This window comes from Rhopalosiphum maidis, chromosome 2, assembly GCF_003676215.2.
Source record: "Rhopalosiphum maidis isolate BTI-1 chromosome 2, ASM367621v3, whole genome shotgun sequence".
In the NCBI taxonomy this organism is placed as follows: Eukaryota; Metazoa; Arthropoda; class Insecta; order Hemiptera; family Aphididae; genus Rhopalosiphum; species Rhopalosiphum maidis.
Genome location: NC_040878.1, coordinates 19,512,541 through 19,536,781, shown reverse-complemented (window position 1 = coordinate 19,536,781; position 24,241 = coordinate 19,512,541). Strand labels below are relative to the sequence as shown.

Below are 24,241 nucleotides of genomic sequence, written 5' to 3'. Positions count from 1 at the left end.
TTTATTATTTTAAAATACGTCTTAGTATACGTTAATATATTTTCTTGCATAACTATTTTTTCTGCCCAATTGTACTCTATTTTATACTTGAATGACTACCTATAATATAATATTCATAGGAAATAAATGGACCGGCCCAAGTATTCCAGCATCGTTATAAATAATTCCCTTTAATTAACATTATTTTTCTCTGATTTTTATTTTCTTAAAAACAATGAAGCTCTTCTAGTATATTGTTTACAAAATACAAACATAATAACAGGTGATAATGAATATTTTGATAAAACAATAAAACGAACAAAAGTTATTTTGTTTTTTTTTTTTTTACAAGTAGGTTAGGGCCGAAAGAGTTAATGACAGCTTAAACTAAATAAATGAGTTATAGAAGATTTTAAACGTACCTTATTATTGTGTAAGTCTAAAGTCATCATGTGTAAGTATTTAATTAATTAAAAACTTAAAAATCCAATACATCAATAGACATTCGTGTAACAGGTGATCTACTACCTCTTTTTAGGTGTATCAGGTGATCTACCGTACTATACAAGGTGTAGTTGGTGATCTACCGTACTATACAAGGTGTAGTTGGTGATCTACAATTATTATATTATATTATTTTATACTATTATTATATGCACATTATCGCAAACAGTATTTCGATAACGATTAATGACATTTACAATATGACTACGAGTCTTAGCAATGTTGCTGGATAGGTTAGTTTCAAATTGTTCGTCGGTCGGAGTTTGTCTATAATGCGTGCGTCTGAATTTTATAAAATAATTGTTGATGAAAAATCAACTGTAAATTTTTTACAACTTCACAATTTACTTCCGAATGACAGTAAAACGCCAAATTGTAAAAAATGTGATTCCGAAACAAAAATTGTGATCAGAAAAAAACAACTGGCTTCTGATGAATAACGTGAGTACCAAAGTTTAAAATGCGTTAGAAAAGGATGCCAAACATTCCAGTCTCTGCGTCAAGACAATACATTTTTTTCTTATAAGGATTTAAATAATAAATGTAATTCTAAATTGTCGCTGGGACAAATTTTAGAATTAGTTTTTTACTGGTCAGAAGACATGAGTATTATAAACGTTTGTCGGCTTACTGGATGTTCTAATAAAACAGTAGTAGACTGGTACAATTTTATGCCGCGATGTGTGTTGTACTATTTATGAAAATCGGAAACCTATGGGTGAACCTAATGAATGTGTTCAAATTGACGAGTCATAACTACGAGGGAAAAGGAAATATAATAGAGGTAGGATTCTATTGGGTGATCATAGAGGTGCAAATTTGACGGACGACGATAGTTCTGATTCTGATTCTGAAAATATTCCTCCTAATAACAGGAATAAAAATTATGGCAAACGAGTAGAAGGACCTTGGGTTTTTGGAATGTGTTGGCGGCATGATGATTTTCTTGAAAAACGTTTTTTTTGTTATTGAACGTCGAGATAGAGCTACACTTATTTCAATAATTGAAAAAGAAATACTTCCAGGAACAACAATAATGTCAGATGAATGGAAACCATATAAAATTTTACAAAATACCGGTTATAATCACTTGACTGTAAACCATTCTAAAAACTTTGTCGACCCGCTAACAGCAGCCAACACCCAAACAATAGAATACGTTTGGTCACATCTAAAAATGAAAATACTTCGAAAAATGCATGGCACTACATCGGAACTTTTACCTCGTCATCTGATTGAAGCATGGTGGAGATCCGTTAAACCTGAAAATACTTTTTTAAAATTTTTAAATGATACTAAAAACGTTTACTGTAATTGAAATTATTATTATATTTAGCTAATTATTTTTTATTTTTATGTTTGACGAATATTTGTATGATATGACGTACTCGTTATAAAAAATATAATGTGTTTTTATACTATTAAAACGTAGATCACTCATCCTGAATTCACAGATCACCCCTCCGCGGTAGATCACCTGCTACTACACGAATACCCATCAACACTGTTACCTACGACCATAAATAAGTAGTTCGTGGTATAAATAGCTTAACATTAGGTACTCTAGCTAAATATTGTGAAAGTTTCATTATATATTTATAAGAAATAATGATAACTATAATATTTGTAATGTCGTAATGACGAAAAATGTCAAATCTCATTGATAAATACGTTTTGTATTGTAAAAAAAAACAGAATAGGAACGCTCATTCTGCTAAGAGTGCTAACATGTTAACTTGCGACTGTTCGATAATTTTCCAAAAAAAAAATTCGGGAACCAATAGTTTTAAACAATGTCACCAATCAGGACATTATTCAATACCACACAAAGTTTTTTCAATTATTAAAAAATGAAATTTGGAAGGCCGATAATTAAAAACTGTACACATTTGATTGACAGTTAAAAATTAAACATTTATTGTTATTAAAACAAATTGTCGTAAAAATAATACAATCAATGAGATTTTATAATTTTAATAATACTACCTAGTACTTACCTAATTAAAAATAATTTAATATATATAATGATAATAAAATATATATAGTAGATAATACTTTGATTGGAATAAAAGTTGATCCTAATGTTTTCAAATATTCAATTAATTTCATTTCATTGCTAATAATTATGTGATTTTGATTAAAAATGATTAAATGATTATTGGGTTCTAAACAATAATATGATTTTAGGTAAATGTGTGCTTTATTGATACATATTAGTGTGCGCGGTATTGGATGGTTTGATTTTGGTATAACTGTGTGGAATTGATGTATAAAAATGTGCGTGTTTGCACGACGACCTTTTTTTCGAATGTGTGTGGTTATAACGACCGCCAACAACCAACAACCCGAGACCTGAAAAGGCCGGAACTTCGTGAATTTCAGAATAAACAATAAACATAAAGTGGAAATAAATAACAAGAATAATAATAAAATACAACTTACGACACAATAATAGATATAGAGAAAAATTACGTTTAATCTTAAATATAAATTCATTTAATTCCGAGAAAACTCCAACAAGTGTAAAACTTGGTCAGAAAAATAAAAGAATTAGAGATAAAACTATAATATCTTACCTATGATGACGAAATATAAAATCATCCTGTAAATGTCTGTCCTGTGACATTTATAATAATAAATACATAAACCACCAACTGACAATCAAAGCGACTCTGGACGGCAATTGAACAATATCATATCGATGTCAAGTTATGACAATATTATTTTATGTACGTAATAACTAGATATATACCTACCTCGCATAGTTAAATAGTTTATTTACCTATTTTTTACGCAAAACATCATCACCCATACCCAAAATCGCGAAGAGCGCATTTAGAGCGGTGTACATCTACTACACATTCACGTCATACATACTATAAATAAAGTTTGGATATGATAAATAACGTAATCTGTGGTGTAGTAAAATATCATCACTATTGACACTGTTAAAAATGTGGAGAGAAAATGTTGGATTATAGTGAAACGTACTTGTGGGTTGATGGATGATGCGGTAGCCTAGAATATAAGTATGTATATAATATATATATATATAGTTTATAGCTGGGAATCCGGGATAGAAGGGATAGTACGTGCGTATTATCGTAATCACGAAAATACGAGATACTTCAATAATTATTTGTGTACGGATGTAGATCTGTAACCAGCTTACCAACGTAGATATTACCATTCTGCACATGAAATAAAACCCATGAATAAGTCCGGCTCCATGATTGGTCTGTATACATTTGGAGTGAAAATTTAAATTATTACAGACTTATTATTAACTTAATATGGTATATGTACTCGTAATATTATGATAACACACAATCTGATATTTAATTACATTTCATAACAGCCAATTAGCAGGGGAGTAATTAATAAGGGGTGGTTGACCAATGATCATGGTACTTACATTTAAAAAAAATCCCAGGAATCTACTTAAAAATATAAAACTTTGACCGTTGTTTAACTAATGGAAAACTCAGCAATTATGTATATCTAAATATATTAAATTATTATTATTGAATATTTAAATATAATAGGTATTATTTACTTCTGAAATGAGATATAATGTATTCTTACATATTTCCATAATCGTATTTTTAGTTGGTAGTTAATTATTTAATTTACTCATTAATTATGTAGATACACCTTTAGGCTTTAGTTGATTAATTTGATTACCTATAGTAATAATAATATAAATACCTAAGAACCATTCAAGTCATTATTTGGTAATTTCATATACTTTTACTTTTCATACAAATATCGAAATAGTTGATAAGGTATAATATAAATAATATGGTACTCATTTTTTATTTTATTTTGCTAATTAAAGTAGATTTTAAGAACTTAAAAATACTTCGAATAATATATTTACACCTAGCTATAGGATTCTCGTGGTTATTAAATCCAGAAGCAAAAATAGTCGGAAAGAAATCCCAGAATTCAAGTCACTTCCATGTCAATGTTTCATTTGTATTTCTATCTATTATATATAGGCAACATTGTGCAACGATATATATCGTGTCGTCGCAAGCGGAGGATATCACTAAATACCTCAAGTCGCGGTCGCGTATTCCTCCATCGTTTCGTGTAATTTATTGTCGACGCGCGACGTGCTAAGACTTGCCTACATGGCTAGTGGCTACACGACGGTACCTGTTCAATCGTCGTATAGGAAGCTCTACTACAATATCCCGTTCGACCATCTTCACAATATAATAGTATGATGTACGTTTGCAAGTTTATCTGTGCTGTTACAGCTGAACACAAATTTATATAGATTTGTCTTATCCGAGACGCATAAGGCATAACGAATCAGCAAATATATTTCTCAGTTTCTCACGGTCTGTGCGGCTGTGCAAGTGTGCCGATTTTAATTTGTTCGACTGTAAAAGTCAGATCTGTTGTCTAAGATGGCCTAACTAAGTTGTAAATAATATGGGTTCAAAAAGTCTACGTATAACGTGTGTATGCCCAAAATCATAAATGAAAACCAGTAAAAACTGTTTCATGATCGAGTGTAAATGCAGTGAAAGTGAATATTATATTCCGTTCACATCAGACGAACGGCTACGATACAATATAATAAAACATAATTTTATTTTGGATTTAAGCATAATATTATACGACTAACCACTCGTTAAAAAAGAATTATATCTTTGATACATAGGTATAAAAATGTATAAATCAAAATAATGTCATTCGACTTAATACAAGTAACTACTCCTTTTTTTTTTAACATATTATGAAAATTTAAATTTCGTTATACATTCATAATACTGTAATTATCGCCAATCGATGATCTTATTATATTACAATAATAATTTATCAATAAGTAACCATTGCGAAAAACATTAAATTATTCGTGGTATGACAATATTTTTTTTCAATTTTATAATACGGAAAACGTTTAATTTTGTAATCAATTATTTATATTTTTTAATTTTTGGGTTATAGAAACTTGAAGTTGGCGTCAAGACGGCCATATTACATTAATAATAATATGAGTCGCTTAAGATTTTCAACTTTTATGCAGACAGCGAATTCTTGGTATCGTACACCAATTTTAATTTTCACACCTTTGTTTAAGTTGTATAAGATCATTAATTATACGGTGCACCTATAATGGTTTATGACTATTATTGAATCATTAGTAAAAAAAAAAAATCCTTTTAAAAAAAATATCATTAAATCAACAATAATTAAATATAAAAATGAAATGAACGTTTATTAACCGATTCATGATTATTTTAGTAAACATGAAAATAACGAATTTACCGCGAGAACGGCTGAACAGTTGTAGAAGGAAAAAACGACAGGCATATTAAAATAATTTCATATAAAATTTTATTTGAAACATTAACAATAACTAGTGCTATTAGGGAAAAAATAGTAGGAGATTCAAAAATAATGTGTAAAAATAATGTGCGTAAATAACTAGAATATGTCTTAAATGTCTAATTGATTAAGATAGAAGGGATAATTAGAAGGGATGGGTATACATTAATATTTTTATAAATAAGAGACTTCGTCAGCCTTCAATTCAAGCATTGTACAATAAATATCTTAATCGACTTAACCTATACATGCCACTGATCAATTATATTATTATGTACACATATTATATAAATTGTATATAACATAATTTATAATGACATATTATAATATGATGGTAATTTTTACGGTGAAAAAACATAACGCAAATAACATTTATCGAATACATAGCGATTTTCTGAAACTGCTGTAACTACTCCCCAGCAATAGTGAGTGAAAATAGTAAAATACCGTAGAAGTCATTATTGGGACACGTCGCGTGAAATAATCTTTTAAAAACTTATATTTTGTAGTTTTTATACCATTAAATTTGATAAAGTACCCTTCAATAATTATATACTCGTATGGAAGCATGCAACTGTATAATCAGAGCAACACATCAGATTATTCATTTAGAAACTTGATTACGAAGGAGACTTATCTATGTTTCAATGTTTCAAAGGATAAATAAAGGAAATCTGTAAAATATATACAATTACTAATTTACGTAAATTACATCTTTACTTTAGTTACAATACAGACAATAATAAGAAGATATTGAATAGTTTTAAGTTTTAACAGTAATATATAACGTACAAACTATAAGATATTAGTATATTACATAATACAATTATAGCCAATAAGTATACACTTTTACATTGGTAAGCGTATATGTTAACTTTATAAATATTATTTTTGATCTGTAAGGGCTCGAATTAAGATATTAAGACTGTCGTCTATCATATACATTATACATATTATGTGTCATAATTTCATAATTTATGATTAAGCTAGTAGGAACATATTACCTTATAGCATATAAAAAGTTATTACAATACAATATAATCATATAAAATTATCAAAAAGTGGCTATATTATAAATTAATATGTATACAATATATATTTATATAATTTAGATATATGTCTGCATAAATTCTTCAATTTTTAAATTATTTTTTTCATCATTTATTTATATTACTTGCATATGGATTATTTAAACAGAAAATATAAAATCTTAAATTTTCTATTGAAATAATATATTAATATATTGATAAATATGTTTCATGTTTTTTCTGCCTAAACCAGTTATAGGACTGGCTAAATAATTCCTGATTATTTATGGTCCATGGATATCAAAAGAGACTATAATAATTTACTGATGGATGGTGGTTAATAAAAAAAATAAGTTATTAATAAAACTATTTAAGGGATTTAATTCTCATTTTGGAAGGCAAATATGTCCAGTGTTTACTTTCAAGATCATCAGCAATGGGTATATTCTTACAAAATTTTAATTTGATGAAATAACATAATTTTATTTGCGTTTTTTTTTTCGTTCATGGATTATCACATGTGTATGTAAATGCCCGGTTGTTCGAAATGCATCCCCGCATACAGGACATTTAAATGGCTTTTCACCTAAGATATTATAATAAACTCATAATTATACTTAAAATATCATAAAATTTTGTTTTAAAGATATTTAAGTATACAAATTAGATATGTAAGTAGTTTGATTAAAAAAATAATAACCAATTACCTGTATGCTGTCGCATGTGAACTTTCAAAGTTGAGGTGGTAGCAAATAATCCATTACATTGAGGGCACTCGGCTCTTTTCATCTTACCTGAATGAGTAATTATATGATATTCAAGTGAACTCTTAGTGGCGAATGCTTTATTACAATCTGGTTGGTCACATTTATACGGTTTGTCACCAGTGTGTATTCTTTCATGTCTTTCGAGATCAGCATTCTTTTTAAATATTTTTTCACAGAACTGGCACACTTTTGGCGATGGTTTTTGTGTCTATATTTAAAAAAGAAATTTAAAGTAATTCTTAAAATTGGTATGGTAAAATAGTATTTATAACTTACAATACTAATGGTTCTTTCTGCTGAATTAGTAGCTATATTTGGTACATATAAAACTTTTGGTTCAGCTTTACTACTTGCATGATTAATACTTTTCTTAACTTCATTACTAATACTATTCTTCTTTTTCAAATTAAATGTGTGCACATTTTTTGTTTTTGGTCTAAAATTTAATTATATATTTAAATGAAACATTATAAAATAATAATAATTACATATAACTTATAAGCTTACACAATCTTTTGTGAATCCAATTTAGACATTTTATCACCACATTTTTTTTTTCTTAAAGGAAGCTATTTAACATGACACAGAATTAAGTATACATGTAAATCTTATATATCTATCTAATAAATATACTACCTTTTTAGTGGTTTCTTTTAAAACACTCGATGATATTGATTCATTTTCTGTAGTAGTCATTTCAGGTCCCATCTCCTGAAATATAACAAATAAATAATATTAATAGTTACTTAAGTAAATAAATATTCCAACAAATAAAGTGTCAGTTTTTAATTTTTGTTTGGTACGCTATAAAAGTTTCTATACTTTTTATACTTTTTACAGAATAGAAAAAATTCATAGAAGGAACTTGAATTTAATAACTATAGAAAGACTTAACATTTCTACAATATTCTGAATTTTCTTACTACCTAAACTTTAATTAAAAGCTTATTAGCCAATAAAAACTAGTACTCAAATTATTTCATAAATTCAGACAGAATATATTACAAGTAATATCAAAAATTTCTATGTCAACATTATTCATTTAAAAGTATGAAAATTAAACAATACTAAGTTTCGTTAATAAAACCTTTTTGGACCTTAAACATCTAATAAATATGCTACCTCTTTAGTGGTATCTTTTTTATTAATATTGATTTATTTTCAATAGCAATTATTACAGGTTCTATACTCTGTAATATAAAAAATATATAGTATTAAAATACTAAAAATAATATGTATAATAGTAAAATATAGAAAAATTGTATTAATATCAAGTAAATTATGTAAGGTTAAAATAACTTTATTCTTTTATTTATTTAAATAATATTAAGAATTTAAAAAAGAAATTTGAGTTCAAAAAGAAGAACTCAACATTTATACAATATACATCACTTTTCTATAACAGTGAATGCTATTGAGAGCTAATTAATCAATATAAACTAGGACCCATCTCTCAAATTATGACAGTATTGAGTATAATAATATATGTTATATTATGTAATATCAATAATTTATTTGTTGGTATTACTCATTTAATAGTATGTAAATTAACTAATGCTTAAAAACTTAAATTTATATTGTACATATTTTATAAATATATTGCCTACTTTTATTGTTGTTTCTTTTGCAACATTTAAAGCTAATGATTCATTTTCAGTAGCAGTTGTTACTAATTCCGTTTCCTGTAACATAAAAACTCATAACATTATTATAACTGATAAAAACTAGAAACCATTTTCCAAATTATGACTATACAGGGTGTAACAGGACTATTTAACAAATATAGTAACATTTGTAATGGAAGTTTGTCAAATAGTCTTGTTACACCTTAATATATATGACGTTAGTAGTTAGCACATTACAGCCCTGTTATATGAACAATCATTAAACATTTAATGAATCAATAGTGAGCTAATGGTCCCTTAAACATAATTTTGTAACCCATGATTGATCCATTAAATTATAATGAACAATACAATTTTTTATACAACCTAGCATTAGTGTTTTTGTTAACTGTTCTATTATATTTCTCAATACAACATATTTTAAATGGGAAACACAACACCTACTCAATATACCGATTTTTTAAAACCATCAATATTGATAAGTTAAGTCAAAATTGCATAAACAAAAAAAAAATGTAATCACCTTAATGAAGTTCAGCAAACAACCATATAATAAGTAATGTAAATATAAATACTAATGTAGGCTAATGACCTAGCTATTGAAACCTTTATATGTAATAAAAAAAAAAGGTTTTTTTAAACTCATCGAATAACAACCCAAAATCATTTAAATAAGTGGTGAGTAAATATTTACTAAATGGTTATCCTTACTAAAAACACAAATGTGAAAAAAAAAATTTTTAAATTATAATTGAAAAAACAGAAAATGTATAAAATTAATATGGACAAATAAAAATTGATTGAAGTATCTTCTAAAAATTATTTTAATTATTTTAAGAATTGAAACTAAACATTTTAATAGGTAAGATAAATTATATTTTATTATCCCCTTGGTCTGACTAAGTGATGATTATTCAATGATTCAGTACATGTTATTTTATATAATATATTACATATATTAATTATAATTTAACACAATTAATACAGAACACTATCATACTTTTATTATAGTGGTTATTACATATCGAAAAACTTTAAATTCAATTTATACGCTTTGTACTATTGTCTATGGTTTTAATGAATTTAGTCATATTTTTTAAAATAATTTAAATGATGAATACTAAAATACTAATGATCAGGACTATACAAATTGATTAATTTTTTTTGGATTGATTTCATTGTCAATATAGATCAAACAATAATAAAATATTTAACTGTTATCAATTATTTTAGATCATTTAAATGATGAAATATTATAGTTATCTTATGTTAAAAAAAGGCTTTAACCTTCTACCACGCGTGCGGGGTAATTTATTACCCCATGTTTTATAGGTATCGTTGTATTATTTTTATCTTTATTAACTGAATGCTGTTATCTTATCTAGCTTCCTAAATATAGTTTTAAAACATTTTCTGAGTATTTCCTCTGGGCAAATTTTTACCTAGTGTGCGATGGTAGAAGGTTAAAGTGCTTACTACTACCTTATCATCTATTCTATGCATAAGGATACAAATATTCAAAAAATAAATACTTGAGTTTGGACAATAGCATTTTCGATTGTTGATTGATCTTGTTTATTCTTCATAATAATATAATCTTGACCTATAGAAGCAAATTAATAATTGATTAATATTTTTAGCCATGATGGGCCATACAACAATGTTATACCTCTTTTGATTACTATAAATTAATATGAATTAACAATTTGAACTTAAAAATCTATAAAAAATTGTTTAGAAATAATTGATGAGAAAAAATAATTTATATTACGAACAAATTTACTTATTATCATATTTATAGAAAAAAATATAAACTGTATTTTAATATTAACTATAAATAAACTATAGTAAGAATCGGGTACATAGATGTGCTATGTTACTTATATGTTGATCTCTTCTTAAGTGACTGCATAAGTGACCACAACATGGTTAATTTTATATTCAGGTGAATCCATTTTACATTTTCATTAGAATAAATTGAACATAATCAAACTTAAAAGTAAGAATATTATTTAGGGCTTCACATAGGCTTTTTTAATATTTTAATGATAAAACAAGTTATGAGCGTTTTAAATTTTTTAAATTTACAATTTCAAAATAATAATATTTGTACTTTTAAATTGTATAGTAAGTTCAATTTAATATTAAAAACAACTGTAAAATAGATTCTTCTGAACTTAAAAGTTATCATAGTATAGGTTAGTAAGATAGCAATAACACATGCAGGAACACGAGAGTCCAATTACTATCAATTTTTAAATTGATTAGTTTATTGTTTCTATTATTTTTAGCTTTATGGTAAAATTAACTAAACAAATCACCATATTCTTTATTTAAATTTAAATAATGATACTAAATATTTTACATTTTAAAGCTTTATAATAAATATATATATATATATATAATAAAAATTTAATACCATCTGCAAGAGAAAATGTTAAGTTTTCAATGTCAATGTGATCACTAGTTTTTATATTAGAAATCGGACTTAAAATTTGATCAAAATGTTCACTTTCAATTAGATTCAATCCAAATTCACATTGAGTAGTAATTGGATCATTGCAATCCCTAAAAAATTAGTAACATTAAATGCATTAGAACATTTTTTAAACCAATATATTTAAAATTATAATTACTTTAATTCTGAATTATTATCACCACTTTGCAATTCATGAGCTACTTCTTCAAGCCATTGTTCTAATTTTGAGGGATCTAAACATAAATATCATATAAATAACTAAATAAATGTAAAAAGGCAAATAAAATACATATTATTTGTTAAATTACTGCAAAATATTTTTTTGTGAATAAAAATCAATTGTCCATATTATGTACTTAGTAATTCATTCTATTTGATACAGGAATTGTGAAATACATTCTAGCCTAGAAGTTCTAAGTATATTTCAAATGGTAATTAGAATAAAATTTGCCAAGAAAACATAGAATAATGTTGTATTTGCAATACTGTCATTGAAAAATGCAGATGGGAATATTGTATTCTGTAGATTTTTTTTTTTAGTAGTGGATGAAATTATTTTTTATGGGTTTCTTTCTTGAAAGATTTTTATCCTGCAGTTAATTTAAAATATAAAGATACCTTAATAAATGAAGTAAAAATCATATATCTATTATAAAAGTTGTGGAGGTACTTTTTCCAATTTTCAAAATAGAATAATATTTAAACAAAATTAGTCATGATATCCTCAAAAATTATGTTTAAAACAATGAACTCATTAAATTTTACTGTATAAATTGTGCATTTAAGTTCCAAGAACAAAACATCTACAAGGCATTTACATTTGAAAAAAATGTTTTCTTATTAGAAAACTAAGTACGATTGTTTTTTTTACCTTTAATTAAATGTATAGTTTCATCATCAACTGATTCTATATTCTTAGTTAAATAATTTTGAACAGTTTTATTTAATTCCTTAGTTTTTAATCCATGGTAAACATTCATATGTTTACTAAGAGCATTGATACTGTTGTAAACACAAGAACACATAGAACATTTATGAATTCTTGTTGCTTCTTTTGTAACAGCATGACATTTTTTCATATGATTAATTAAATGGCCTACAACATATCCAATGATGATTTTTAGTTATTATCTAGACAATGTATTAAATCTAAAAAATATTCACACTGTTTAATGACCTTTTTGACAAAAACTCATTTCACAGAATTCACATTTGAACGGTCGTATTCCTTTATGTTTCAACAGATGTCTATTTAATGAATTTTGTTGAGTAAAGTATCTTGAACAAGAAGAGCACTACAAAAAAAAAATCCTATAAATGTCCAGAATAGCAATCACATTGTAATAAGTTAATAAACAACTGACTTCAAATGGTTTTTCTCCAGTATGTGTTCTCATATGACGAAGTAAAAGATTTGACTTATTAAATGACCATTCACAATGATCACATTTAAATCTTTTAACTTTATTGCTTGTTTTATGCAATCTTTTTAATTTTGAAGTAACTTTATGATATTTTTTCAACACTGAATCAAACTAAAATTAAAAATAAATAAATGATAATTAAATTTTACCTCAGTTAATTGATCAGCAATATTTAAATACCTAATTAAAAAATTTTAATTATTTAAATATTGAAATATTATTTATAATACTACTTAGGTATTAAAAATGCCTACTTACTACCTTAATATCTTGAACTAATATAAAAAATATAAACTTCATTTTAGTATTATTTTAGTTACTAAGTATTTTATTTTTAATAAATAATTTTATTTGTAAAATTGCAATCTTTTTTCCTCGTGATCAATTAAATTCTTATACATAATAAATAATAAATCCAGCTTACTTTTCTATGTTCCTTTATGTGCATTTTGTATTCTGGTATAGTTGAAAACGACTTATTACAAACTGTACAAGTTTTAATACAAGCAACAGATGTTCCTTCATCAGGATTAATTATATATTCTTGCATACAATTTTCTTTATGAATGTCTAACCGGTACTAAAATAAAAATATAATTTTATGGCATCGTAAAACATAAAAAAAAACACTGTAGAATACACAAACAAATATAAAGCATTTGCTTATTTATTAGCTGTAATATAGTAATGACTGTGGTTTATGAAAGGTAATTAGATAATATACTCGTTTAAAAGTTTTAAGTTTAAACCAACTTAATACTATTTTATTTTACTTATTATGTATATATTATGAAAACCAAAGATTGAGCAAGATTTGTTATTTTAATTTTTGATATTTATTTTTTAATCATAATTAAGAAAGTATACGTACTTATATTCTAAAAATGATTCACCATTAAAATAAACAGAAATCACTGAATATTATATTTATAAATAAGAACAAATAAACTATAATTAAGTACCTGATTGTCAAATATTTTGTCACAAATATTGCATGTAATCAATTCTTCAGTTTTATGAATTTTTAAGTGAGCCTTAAAGCTAGCTATGCGTTTAAATTCTTTTTTGCATTTTGGACATTTCAAATTACTTGTTGAATGAGAAGCAATGTGGAGTAAATAGTTATTCTGTAAATATAAAATAACATAATATACATAAATACATTTTAAATTATATCAAACAATTTATGAAAAATTATTATAACTTACATTATAATTAAATGATTTCAAGCATTTCAAACATTTAAATGGCTTATCATTTAAATGTTCTAATTTATGTTTCTTATAATTTTTCCAGTTGTAAAATTCATGTAAACATAAATCACAAACAAAATGACCCTAAACAAAATATAATAACTAATTACTCATCTTGACTTAAATCAATAATTAATAATGCTTATTTACCTTATACCTAAATAATTCATCAAAAGCTAACTTACATTAGTATCAACAGGACTTTTAGCGACATCATCTAAAATTTTAATAGCAGTCGAATAACTGTAATTCCCACTAGTTATATCAGTGTTGATTGTAACTTGCAAATGTTCTTTCAAGTTATTACTGTCATTTGTGGTTTTCATTATATCCAAATTGGTTTTATTAACTGTAAAGATATAAATTTCTGTAAAACTATATTTAAAAAAAATATGTATAAAAAAATGTATTAAATAAATAAACTTATTACGATCTGAATAAATATCTTGGAATTGATCATCAGAATTCATAGTAAAATTAATATTTTCAATTGTTGATTTATCAGAATCAACATTATTTGAAATAGCCTGGATATCATTTATTTGTCCGTTAGAGTCAATTTGTTGGAATGTAATCAACTGTAGAAAAAAAAAAAATCATATTAATATTAAATAGTAGACAAAAATTGAAATCAAAATTATTTACCTCTGTGCCATTTACAAATAACGGTTGATCATTAGTCTCTATTAAGAATGTTTGTCCCAATAACAAATCATTTAATGGACTCATGGTACTAATATTTTGACAATGAACTGGGTCTAAAACTAAATAATAATTAATAATGAATATAATATTTCATAAATAGCAAATTACATAAATACATTTTTAGAATTAAACATTTAACTACATAAAATTATTAGTTATAGGTACCTATTAAACGGTCAAACATTTTTTTTTTTTTTTTATATTACGATAATAATTATTATAAACAACTATTAATTTGACATTATAAATAACAGATTTGGTTAATATTAAAAATCAGCAATCACTATCTTTAAATACCTACTTAACAGTAAATTTTACATAAATGTGACTCCAAAAACTCAAATTATTAGATAAAAAATATTACAATGTTTGTTGCACTGGTAGTATACAATATAAGACTGTATTAAACAGAAGAGTTTTTAACAATAACATGTTAAATGTTATTTTTTTTTTACTTTTCCTCAAATCTATGTTATTGTTTCAAGTACATTATCAACACTCAATGCAAATAATTGGATACTTACTCATATCTGTACACTCGTCGGATAATTGTTCGGGATGAGAGACCAATGAATGATCAGCATACGATAAGGTAATAAATTCTGAATTGGTATTTTCTAACATAATATTTAATTGATCATCCATATTTGAATATCTGTTGAAAATCATAATATAAAGTAAACCATATGACAAGGAAAGCAAAAATAAGTAGGTAGATCAATTTAATGGTATACTTACTTCTGAGTATTCTTTACAATTGCATGATAATATAAAATGGATTATTAATACAAATAACCAATGTTTATTCTATCCAACTATAATATAATATATCTACTATGTAACTTCACATCAAATTAATATACAACTATTAATATGCATTATGCCATTACTGCATTAATAATGCACAACCATTGTATGCTCAAAATTTTTTTACAAACTGAAATATTATGAATATTACGATAAAATCAGTAGGAACCCAAAATGTTAGAATTTTCTAATGATCTATAGTTATATAATTCCATTGAGCTGACAGGTATATATAGAAAAATAGAAAATTAGAAAATTGGTAATATAATATATTTATGTGGCATTATGTTTATGTAAATACTACCTATAAACTGAATTATTGCATTATTGTAGTTTCGTTATCATGTTCAGTGTACACTCTCCACTATATAAAGAAACGTGAGTTGAGTTTGCACTCAAATGGTGGATAGATAGCGCGGAATACTCAAATCATTAGATCTGTTCGGTATGTTCTATCCATAATGTTTACGAATATGATATTATTAGAGTTATAAAATAATAATTTTCTATTTAAGTAATATTACCATTTTTGTTTTTTCATACGCACAAATCTGATATTGTTAAATTTAAATCATTTCGATTGATTTTATCCACCTAGCGGCCACAGTAACTAACTCTTCACTGGATTAAGGGAACTAAGGCAAGTAGGCACGAATATTAGTTGGGTGCAAAATTATTATAAGAAAATAATTTCATTATTTTTCATAAACATTTATTAATATGGGTAATATTGTCAAATTCTCAAATCTAGCTAACTATGTGTCGTATATTGTGTTTATTTTATAAATAAACACAACGTATACGTTCAAACCTAGATGTCGCAGCTGATATTGTTATATTTGATTCACAGCAAAATTATTATTATGGTAATGGACCATATTAGTAGGGTTTCGTACGATCGGTAATCAATTAAAAAATTATTGGTCTAAAACCACACGCATTTCGCGTTTGTCGTAAATGGAAAACGACACCTTGTAATCGTTTTTTATTAATTAGTGAAAATATCGTAAGAACCAAAGAATTACTTAAAAGGTACCTATGTGTTAAGTCATCGTTAAATAAATTTAATATGAATTTTCGCGAGCCACGCGGAATGTATTTTAAAAGTAAAAACGTTTAAAAGAAGTTCTTAATTTAATACGCGCCTACAATCTTGTAATCTCACGGTCCAAAATAGTAAAAAATCCTAACGATATTCGTTTCTAGTTTACATATAGCTCCGGAAGTGAAAATAATAGTATCCAGTGATACACGACTGTGTACAGTTCTTATCGCCTCGATAAAATCGACTTTTAAGTCTGAACACCATTTTTATATGTACATATAATTGAAGAGATTATAATAATACTTAAATTTTGTTTTAGTTTCATTTATATAATTATAAACTGACCATTGAAAAAAATCATCGTTGCACAGTTGCACAACACATTTAATTTTATAGGACATTAAATTCCAACCTTAATGATGGCTGTAGGTTAAACTATGATTTGCACGTCCATTTGAAAGATATTTTCATTATTTCTTTAAGTATTACCTACTATTTACTGTAAACATTTTCAAAAAAGTATTCATGGATCGTTTGAGGTATTATTTTACTGCATATACCTAATTCTAACATTTTTTAACGCCCTTATTTGTTTCCCCCTTGTATGTTTGTTCAGTTTGTTATACAAACATTAACTTTTGATGATTCACTAACTTAGGTATAGTTTTTTTGTAATGTATAGAAAAATACTTTTTAAAAAGTGATTATGTACATACATATAATTATATAAATAAATTATAACTAATATTAAATGATTTAAATGTATAAATTGAATGGTTCTTTTTTATAAATTAGCATTTAAAGTTGAAATGAGTGAAGTAGTGCAAATATCGTTTATGCCACTTAATCTCTCTTCAATAAAATTAAAATGCACAGATAAAAAAAAACTAGTACTAGATATATTGTTTTAATAAAAATGCATAATTTTCATAAATAAGTCGTTTCAGATAAAGACAATTAAGGGTAGTACATTAGTACAAATGTTAAAATATCATACCTAGGTATTGTAATAATAGATATCTTATATTCTTCAAAAACAATATTTCAAGAAAATCATTAATATATTTCAAAATAATACGAAAAATTTGTAACATTTTACTGTACAAACATTTGTACAGTATTATATCATAATATGTGACTATTGAAATTAAAGCTTTTTTCCAAATGTATCAATAACTTCATTATAGTAGTATAATAGACAATGGCCATCATATTAACAATATTAACTATATAAATATGGTGATGTATCCCTTTATCCATTAGATTACATGAAAAAAAATGAAGGAAATCCATAATGCTATCTATAGATAACTATTTATACAGACTTATAGGCTAATTTGAAATTTAATTTAATTTTAGGTATTTTTTGAAATTATCCTCCCTGGGCTATTATATTGTTTTTAACACCTTTAAAATTATATTTTAAAAAAAGGATAGTTGTTGTCTTTTTTATAAAACTAATAATTGTACGTAAATAAATTAACAATCATAGAATTGTTTACGGTTTGCAAAACCCGTGAAACGCAACAACTGTTTATTGCCTATACCTATAATAGTTATTAGGTACTTAAATGTTCTCTACTTATTTATAGAAAACTACACGTGCCGTACATGTTAGTAGGTAGTCACCATATATGGGAGTGTGAATTGAGGATATTAAAGTAGTATATAGACATATGGTACACGTATCATGTTGTACTTTAACTATGTTTAGGCCGGACGGCCGTCAATTAACGCATTGCGGTGCAGAACTCTGTAAATTTAAACTCTGTAAAACTTAATCATCTCGAATATTTATTATATCTGTCCCGTGGCTGTTTCGTTATTGGAGTTAAGTAGCATTTTTTTATTTAAAATTAAAAAAAAAATGTATAAAGCATCATAGATATATTTATGGCATTTTTGAGAAAGGCAATTTTTCAATATCCTAAAAGAATTTTGACAAAGCGTCATTAAGAACAACCACTTACCGAAAATCGTCTACAAATTGTTATGAATTTATGACTATACTCAGTACCATACTCTATAGGCGTAAACTAGGGGGAGAGAGCAAGCGGAGGCCATTTTCCCTTAGAATAAATGAGGAGTAATATAATAATAATCAATAATATATTATTATATTAATATGTAACTACACATTTGCCCCCTAATCAATTTCTTATATTTCCCCCTCCCCTAGTAAATTTCCAAGTTACGCTCAAGCTCAGTACATAGTAACATATGTCTATGAAAAAAATTTACCAATTATTAAAAAAAAAAAAAAGTTTTGAGATAATGGATGGTGTTTTCTGTTATGACATGCACCCGGTATATAATATATACATAATATTAAGATAGTAAGTATATTAAATGATATTATCGTAATAATTATCATCTCTAGCTAACAGTAAATCCGTAAAAACTTCTACATCAGTCAGTGTAGGTATATCATGTATAGGTATATTCTATATTATTATAAACATACATAATATACACATTAATTTTTTAGCTCCATGAATTAATTTAAGTTATCGTCAAGCAGCGAGACTAATGTTTTACTATAAACCCGTGCTATTATTGAACTCTTTGTTTGTGCTTACTGCTTAGTGTTGTGATTTATTTTAATTATTTGTATGCCCAACCTTTATAATAATTATGACTATACATTTTTAAAGAGATACATTACTATATATTTATTTTATTTTTTCTGTGATAGCTTATATTTTTTATTCATTAAAAATAATAAAAATTGATTAATTTGAAAATTTCATATAACATGCTGCATCCAAAATTGAAGTTTGTGCACGCCGTATGCATGAGTATTATGAACTACTTATTTAATATAATATTAATATTCTTTAGCAATAGCGAAAAAATAGCTTTCGTCAACTATAATAGTTCAATATGACAATATGCCAACGCTAAAGACTGTAAAGAGTGGCAATACCCACACATAGTCAATTTACTGCCAAACTATCGAATATCGATGACCCTACGAGTATATTATTAATTTATAAATAACGGTTGAAGGTATCCAAAATATTTATTATAAATATAAAATAAAACTATTTTTAAAGTTATTTACCATATAGTTACATACTATGATAATTAATGTATTGTATCATGATATATTAGTATTGATATTACATGTGCTTTATACTGAATATAAAAAACAATTAAACTGTAAGCAAGTAAAAACGTGTTTCCTCTAATATTTTTTTTAAAAATATAATTTGAAGTTATTTTAATTTAGAACATTTAAAAATATATAATATGCGACAATATTTCCTATACGTAAGTATTCAGAGTTTTCATAATAATTATTGATTGGAGTGGAGATGTTCAATAAAGGTTTCCCAAAAAACTTAGCTAAACGCTTAAACTTTAAATACTTATATAAGATATATTATAATATGTTATAGTTCAAAATTCAATTTTTTTTTATTTATAGTACTAAAAAAAAACGAAAGTAATTAAAAGAATTATAAATAATTTTATAATGCCCTAATTTGTGTAAAAAAAATTATTTCGAAAACCTTAATGCTTTTTAAGATAATAACAATTAAACCAGTAAACCACCATGTACATCCTATCTTATACATACCTACTGCCACTACTAAATTGATCTTAAACGACTTAAACTTATGTAATATAACATGTAATAGTATCAATATCACCTTTGAGTAATTATATGGAATGGGCAGCTGATAAATTGGATTTAAGGATGGAAAATCTTCAAATCCTTTATTCTTCTCTTGGTGATAACATAATATAACGCTGTTTAATACCATTATATGTTATATCGATATTTATTAATATTTCAAAATAATATAAAACATTATTATTAGATTTTATCTAATGTAGCTAATAAATAGACCAGAATTAATTCAAAATAATTAACAGTTTTTACAAAAACTGGATTTTATGGCTCAAAACACAATGTTAATTTTTTACCACATGTACAATTGACATTCCAATTTATTCTATGATAATATCTCGATTACAATTAATTTTTGTGAACAGTAACTAATTTTAATAAATTGAAATTCGTTTGAAATCGTTTTTCGAAAGCGATCAGATTATGAATTGTGATTTGTTAATAATAATTAATATTAATATAATATCATATTTTGTACTATTCAGTATTCAGGACTACAAAAAAAATTTACATTTAATTTATAAACTAGTCGATTATGTGTGGCATATTCGATTTATTGGGACGCGTTAAATTAGAAGGTTTTTATATTATATAGATATTATACATTTGTATTTTATACTACATCTATATAATATATGCGTGCATGACCGTCCAACTGACTGTACGGTTGTTACTATAATCGAATCGCCACGCAGTTTATAATACCATTGTAGACTTTATAAAAAAGTATCATTGTCTTATGTTAAAAAATTCCATTTGATCGCGTCCGATAGATATATTATTACATTGAATGTACATACTCGATTGTCTTTTGAATGTATTGTTTTATGGAAAATAAATTGATTAATCGATAGTCTATATTATTTTCTACGTAGTAGATATATAAAGATAGTAAATTTCACATTTATTATAAGCTCACATTAAGTCCACGATATCATTATATAAACATAAATGAGAATTAAAAAATCGCGTATAATACACTACACCCGCATTTGAATTTATCCTAAAAGTGCAATTTCTCGCCATTAACTTCGATGACTTCGGTCCCATCCCTGTTTGAGGGTAGGTATTAACTTATTAAATATATAATTTATTTAATTTATAAATATTTCCTATAATACCTATGTGAGATTATACCTAAATCGATTAATTATAGCTATCGAAGGTGATTTCAGTACAAGAGGGTCCAAAATAGGAGGCCATTCAAATGAATTATATTTTGGAAATCGGGAGGCAATTCGAGTAACATTTTCAAAAAAAAAAATTACTGGAAGCAATTATTCATGAACGCCCTTAATAATATCAGTAGCGTAATTACGGATATATGATCCCACCCCCAAAAACATTTTTTCTGTATTAATTTTTTTTTACTTTTTAGTTTATGATATTAAATTTATTATTTTGGTATTGATTGAGATGTGTCATGTAAACTTTAGATTGCGTGTTTTCTATTAGGTGGGTAAACATAATGCGATAAAGATATAAAAATATCTCGATTTTTCCGAGTACTGTTTGAGACTATCAAGCAAACTCTATAACGATATGATATGAAAAACATGAAATATTGACACACATAATTATTATAAAATTTTTTTTTAATCTTTGTAATTTGTGACAATTATGATATATACCTACATAATACATATTAAATTATCCTTTTTTCCTATACACACTCACAAAATAATCCTAGTTTTGCCACTGAATAACATTATAATTCACCTAAAACACCTACATCATGGTGTTATATTATTTAATTTTTGACTCGCGTACAGAATGGTACGGAGAAATACCAGCAGAAAGCCGCGTTCACGTGTAATAATAATGTATACTGATTTTTGCACGTGTATTTTTTTTTTTTTTTTTAATGCACCCTTTAGGACGGACTAATCGATAAGACATAACCACATAACGTTTAATAGTTATATTGTATTATTAACGTGACAGAAAACAATAATTAATTGATATTATTTTTGTACGGTGTTAACGCGCGTCGCGCGTATAGGTACAATACAATATTAAAAATTATCGTTATTATAAGTACGTGCGCGCGTTCGCTTGCCGAGTTCCTTGACCCACCGATGAAGCGGGTCGGCGGCGGGCCTGTTTTCTTGGGAGACGAGTCGTCAGCGGCGGCTTGTTGGTCTTTGGTGTATGCATGTTTGTATATGTGTGTGTGTGTGTGTGCGTGTGCTCGCACTCGTATAATATAATAATATAATAATATGTATAATATAGTCAGTGGTTCGTCTGGCCGCCGGTTCAACGTCCGGAAACAGTGAAAGTGGTCCAGTTCGAACACGCCGCTGGGTGTTCCGGGGGTCGATGAACCGTAGCCGTGCTCGCGACCGACGACGTATACAAACACGCGGGCGGCACACGTATTTTAGTGCACTAGGACACGACGACTCACATTCACACACACACACACTACACATACGTGTACTCCTTCCCCCCTTTGCCCCGTTAAACCCTCTCTCGATAACATAATGTTATAATAACGCTGCAGTCATCGGTAAACGACGTGTGTCATGTGTGTGTATGATCTACATATTTGACTTGAATGTGTATTTTTTAACTGTTTCTTTTCGTTGCCGCTCTCCCCCCTCCCTATGTCCTGCGGTAAGGGCACTGAGTCAAGGTTCATAGCATCTATTATTATTACGTTATGCACATTTCCGTCGTTCGTTTTGGGATATCTATTATATCCACTACAATACGACTATTAGATATATTGTATAATATAATTTATAAATTATATCATTATAATATATAATGGGTATGTGTATATTATTACTAGCATTAATATTGTGTAATGGGTATAGAAAACTTCTATAATGTAACACTTGGGTTAGGTTAGGTTCCTTTTTTTTCAATTTTATTTTGACTTTAACCTTCAACAATAAAGTCATTAGCTAGGAAAAAAATTTATATTTCATATTTAACATTATAATTAGAATGTACATTCATCATAATAATCATACATTATAAAGGTACTTTGGTAACAATAGTAATAAAAATAGTATTATATTTATGATTATTTAAATTTGGTTGTACAGCTAGGTTAGTTTTTTTAAGGAAATGCATTAATAAATTAAAGTTGTTTAATGAAAAGATATCTTCTAGATTCGCTGGCTGAGAGAAGACTTTTATCTATCTTACTAAGTATAGGAATTCCAAGAATAAGTGCTTTATGGATATTGAAGATGTATTGCAAAATTCGCATATTTTATTTTGTACGAAAAAAAATCCATGCAAATTAGTGTAGATTAAGATTCATTCTTAATCGGTATATAAAAATATAAGTCTTCTATAATGTCGGTATTTGATAATTTTAAGACATCTACTAAATGTATAGTCACGAGGTATATTTATTATACTATGTGTCCATGTAGGATCTAAATCTAACTTACGTGTATATTACAAAATATGTACATATAGTGTAATCAAATTAGAATTCATGTACGTTTTACCTATAACTATCTAGCCTAAACTTATTGTAGCACTATTGTCTATTCGTTTGAATAAGAAAAACGTAATTGAATGCAATATAGCATATAACTAGCCTATATATTTTAGAAGTTGAATTCTACAATATTAAAAATAGGTTTTATTAATAATAAAATATTATTACAAGTTTTAGTAGTT

General features: G+C 26.2%; 2 protein-coding genes and 1 pseudogene across 3 annotated transcripts in view; 2 read left to right on the top strand and 1 right to left on the bottom strand.

The window, feature by feature from the left end:
- The first annotated feature begins 1,197 nt into the window (after nt 1–1,197).
- LOC113551065 lies at nt 1,198–1,801 on the top strand (annotated as a pseudogene).
- Nucleotides 1,802–7,215: 5,414 nt separating this feature from the next.
- On the bottom strand, nt 7,216–16,175 carry LOC113552020 (zinc finger protein 665-like). Its single transcript, XM_026954671.1, has 20 exons — nt 15,846–16,175; nt 15,632–15,762; nt 15,048–15,166; nt 14,833–14,980; nt 14,588–14,751; nt 14,358–14,486; nt 14,112–14,276; nt 13,574–13,729; nt 13,090–13,260; nt 12,903–13,020; nt 12,597–12,821; nt 11,883–11,958; nt 11,666–11,814; nt 10,779–10,849; nt 9,229–9,303; nt 8,258–8,332; nt 8,129–8,190; nt 7,898–8,057; nt 7,562–7,829; nt 7,216–7,440 (listed from the first exon to the last, which is right to left on the bottom strand). The coding sequence occupies exons 2-20, from the start codon at nt 15,750–15,752 to the stop codon at nt 7,337–7,339; spliced, it is 2,556 nt and encodes an 851-aa protein (XP_026810472.1). The 5' UTR covers nt 15,753–15,762; nt 15,846–16,175; the 3' UTR covers nt 7,216–7,336.
- LOC113552021 (cytochrome P450 306a1-like) overlaps nt 15,537–24,241 on the top strand; it is a 32,179-nt gene continuing 23,474 nt past the window's right edge. The window contains exon 1 of one of the 2 annotated variants that reach the window (XM_026954674.1): nt 15,537–15,699. The gene's annotated coding sequence lies outside the window, so the exon portion shown is untranslated. The remainder of the gene's footprint in view (nt 15,700–24,241) is intronic. The other variant, XM_026954672.1, reaches the window with a different exon arrangement.

Coding starts and splice junctions, on each gene's coding strand:
- LOC113552020 (XM_026954671.1), bottom strand. CDS start 15,752: ATGGATGATCAATTAAATATTATGTTAGAAAATACCAATTCAGAATTT. Junction 14,752..14,832: donor CCAAGATATTTATTCAGATC/GTAATAAGTTTA, acceptor ATATCTTTACAG/TTAATAAAACCAATTTGGAT. Junction 11,959..12,596: donor AACTATACATTTAATTAAAG/GTAAAAAAAACA, acceptor ATTTATGTTTAG/ATCCCTCAAAATTAGAACAA.